Source organism: Gossypium hirsutum, chromosome A04, assembly GCF_007990345.1.
Source record: "Gossypium hirsutum isolate 1008001.06 chromosome A04, Gossypium_hirsutum_v2.1, whole genome shotgun sequence".
Lineage (NCBI taxonomy): Eukaryota > Viridiplantae > Streptophyta > Magnoliopsida > Malvales > Malvaceae > Gossypium > Gossypium hirsutum.
Window position 1 is genome coordinate 85,297,708 of NC_053427.1, and position 3,584 is coordinate 85,301,291.

Below are 3,584 nucleotides of genomic sequence, written 5' to 3' on the forward strand. Positions count from 1 at the left end.
TTTTTCAACACAAACTCATAATTTCATATAGCTTAAAATAAAATTAAGTGCTAAGATTTTGATTTATACTTGATATATATAGTAATACGTAATAATACCAATTAAAACTAACAGATATATCGTAAAATCTTTCATAATTTTAGAAATTAAACTGAACCTTGTGAAACTTTATATACCACTTTGCCATCGACGTTGCCTCTTTTGTCACCACTAACTGCCACACCAACGCCTTGATACTGAGAAGGCACGACACCCCCCTGTGCAGTATAGTAAGCCTGTCTGTCGTACGCTGCCACGTGTCCATATCCAGCATCTGTTACACCGCTGCTCGGCGGCCTTACCACCTGTTGTGCCATCGTTGATATCGGCTGGTGTTGAGTGGGCGGAGGTTGAGGTTGGGCCACCATGTTGTAAACGGGTTGCTCCCGGTAAACTTCATGAGGCATTCTCTGCACGTTGGTGTAGTAGCCTTGACCGGCTTGTCCGGTTACTGGTCGAACCATTTGTGGTGCTGCTGATGCTGATGCAGGTGCAGGTGCTGGAGCTGGAACTGGTGGAGGTGCGTGATAGAGGTTGGCCGGAGCCGATCCTGGAACTGGAGCTGGGATCATGTAAACAGGGTGATCCGCCGGCGGTGGTGGTCCTGGGGCTGCCGTTACGGTTGCTGGGAAACCCCCGGCTGAAATTTGTTTATCCGACCAGATTCCGGCTGTCGCTGGCACATGCTGTTGTACGGTCACCGGTTGTGGTTTTTCAGGTAACTTCTGGGCGTAGTATTCCCCTGTATAAGGGAAAGAAGCAGCTTCTTCAGTCTTCTTCCTATACATAGCGAGCTGTTCTTGATCCCGAATTTGAAGCCTCTGTAATTCTTGTAGATGTTCTTGATCCCGAATTTGAAGCCTCTGCAATTCTTGTATCTGTCTTTGAATTTCACCTGGACTCAAAGCATGATCCGTCCCAACGACTTCCGGTACCGGAGGTGGCGGTGGTTGGATCACCGGTTCCGCCACGGGATCACGGATTTTAACCAGCGGAGGTGGAGCCATCCCCTTTTCAAGTCCAAACAAGAAATCCACATTGCTTTGCGGGATCGCAGCGGTTTTCTCGCCTCCCGGAGTCGTACCGGAATTTAAAGCCTCCACGAACCGCTCACGGTCCAATTTGGCCCCTTCGCTCCTGTAATTCACGGAACCGGTCGCTGGAAACACGAAAAGCCGCATCCTAGCTGGCTTGGCCGAGGCTCGATAAAGCCGATCATATTCTAACATCATATGTTCGAGATCATCATCGTTAGTTACCGAAATAAGTGCGTCGAGGTCCTCACCAGGGAGCTGGTATTTGAACGAAAAATCACCGTCGCCGCCGCCGCAGAGAGCGGAGAGCTTAGAGATCATGGCGGAGAATTTGATGTTTCGATCAGCGGCCAGGATCTTAGTCTCTCCACCGATGTAAGCTAGCTGATTATCATGAGGCCGAGGATGGATCTTGCCACCGTAGCTGCACATAAACTTAGCCTTATAACTCTGCGGTTGTTGCGATTGATCCTCCCACGGCGGAGGATTTTCAAAATCGATTTCCCGAGATCGCGGCGAAGAATCGCCGGAATCCGGGTACGAATTATAAGAGTAATTCTCCATTTTTCTTTGTTTTTTTTTTTTAATTCAAAGAAATAAAGCGTTTTGAAATGTCTTGGGGAGTTTATTAGAAGAAATGGAGAAGAAGGCTAATAAATGGTCGTGCCGTTTGTTAGGGCCTAATTGGGAGGGAGGAGAGATATTGTGACCAAGGGGAGTATGGAAATTGTGTGCTGTGGAGGGTATCAAGGTGGGGTTAGGGACAGGTGGCGAGGTTGGAGGAGGATAGGATGGAAAGAAGGTGAGTCGGGTGAGTTAAGAGAGAGTGATGGTATTGATTGAGAGAGAAGGGATAAGAGAGTGATGTCTTGACTGTGATTGGACAATCAATGCACATTCATACTTCACAATACAGCCTTTTCGCCGTGGGCAATCCGACTCTTAATTACATTTACACTTTACATACTCCTCCATATAATATTATCTTTCCGAAATTTGAAGACTACATATTTTAATTTATAATAAAATTTATATATAAAAATGTACTAAAAAATTATAAAAAAATTGGATAAATATTATATTTATAATTATTTTGAATTTTATCATATAAAGTTTGTTCAAAAAAAGCTCCTTAAACATGTCAAGAAAAAATAATTTGCCACGTTAATTTATGGAAGATCAAAGGATTATAAGATTCAAGTTAAATCACAAAAGTGAAGCCAACCTTATCATAAAGAAGTGGCACCGACAATGAATCTCGTAACCCTTCTGTCAACAAAAGGATCCAATAGCCTAAAGAAAAACATAAAACATAGAACAAGGATCAATTTACATACAAATAGCATATCCTTATCAACAAAAAGACTAGATAGTTGCAAACTAGTTAGGATTAAAAGCCTCGTCGAAGGATTCAATAATATTAATCATAAGAACTTTTTCAAAAGACGCATTCTTCAACACCAAATAAAGAGATAGAAATTTAATATGTTCTTCAAATCGGTTTCTTTCCTATTTAAAGAACTTGAGTATATTTTCCTCCCTTTACTTCTCATAGTGGGCTTTAAGGCAAATTTCCTTCTTTAATTTCAAGAAACTCTTGCTCCCACTATTCTTCTTTTGCATAAAGCTTTCCTAATTCTAAAATAAGATTGATCCTTTAAAACTTTGCTCAACATTTATTTTTAGACGAACATGGATTTTGTTGATGGTTGAAACATGATGTTTGATTGATGTCTTTCCAAAGTCTCAAACCTCATGCCTTATTTCTTCAATTAACCTATGCAGGCATTTGTTCAACCCAACTTTTATTTTTTTTCAAACCCAACCCATACTCATCAGGCTTGTGATATTCAATAAAACGTTTAAAAAGGCTTCAACTCATGCCTAGTTTTTTACCCTTAAAAGAGAATTGATGCTCACATGGGCTATGTAAAGGGGTAGGCTTAAATGGACAATAAGGGCTTAGAATGGGTCCAAACGAGAATGGTTTGTTATGGAGAGAGGCTTCAATAAATGAAATTTCACTAATCTCCTTATTATTGGAATCAATATTCGAAGAATAAGTCTCATCCTTCTTGCCCTTTTTAATGTAATTCCCATTAGAGTTGTAAGTGATCGCATCTTCAATAATTCAGGGTAATAGGCTTAAAACAGAGCCAACCTTCTTGGCCTGTGTGTGATGCTCCCTGCCTCCTTCAATGGCCAAGAGACTTGCCTTTTCAAAAAGCTTTCTTAGGGTTACTACTAAATTCATAGACAAAAGTGAAGGTAGGGGCCCTAACCCCCTAAAGAGGATAATTATGCTTTAACCCCCTAAATAGGATAATTATGCTTTAAACCCCCACAAATCTATAAACTTATAAGTTAATACATGGTAAAATTATTGTTCCCCAAATAATAAAATTTTGATTTAGTTCTTCTAAAAATGATAAACATGTAAGCCAATACAATGATGAAATTTCATTTTAGCTTTTATAAAAATATATAACTCAATTACATCGCCCCTCTCTC

At 40.5% G+C, this 3,584-nt stretch overlaps 1 protein-coding gene across 1 annotated transcript; it reads right to left on the reverse strand.

The window, feature by feature from the left end:
- Positions 1 to 1,743, reverse strand: LOC107945172 (uncharacterized). The gene has a single exon (XM_016879043.2). It carries the CDS (start codon positions 1,635 to 1,637, stop codon positions 147 to 149), a length of 1,491 nt encoding a protein of 496 aa, XP_016734532.2. The 5' UTR covers positions 1,638 to 1,743; the 3' UTR covers positions 1 to 146.
- Positions 1,744 to 3,584: the final 1,841 nt, after the last annotated feature.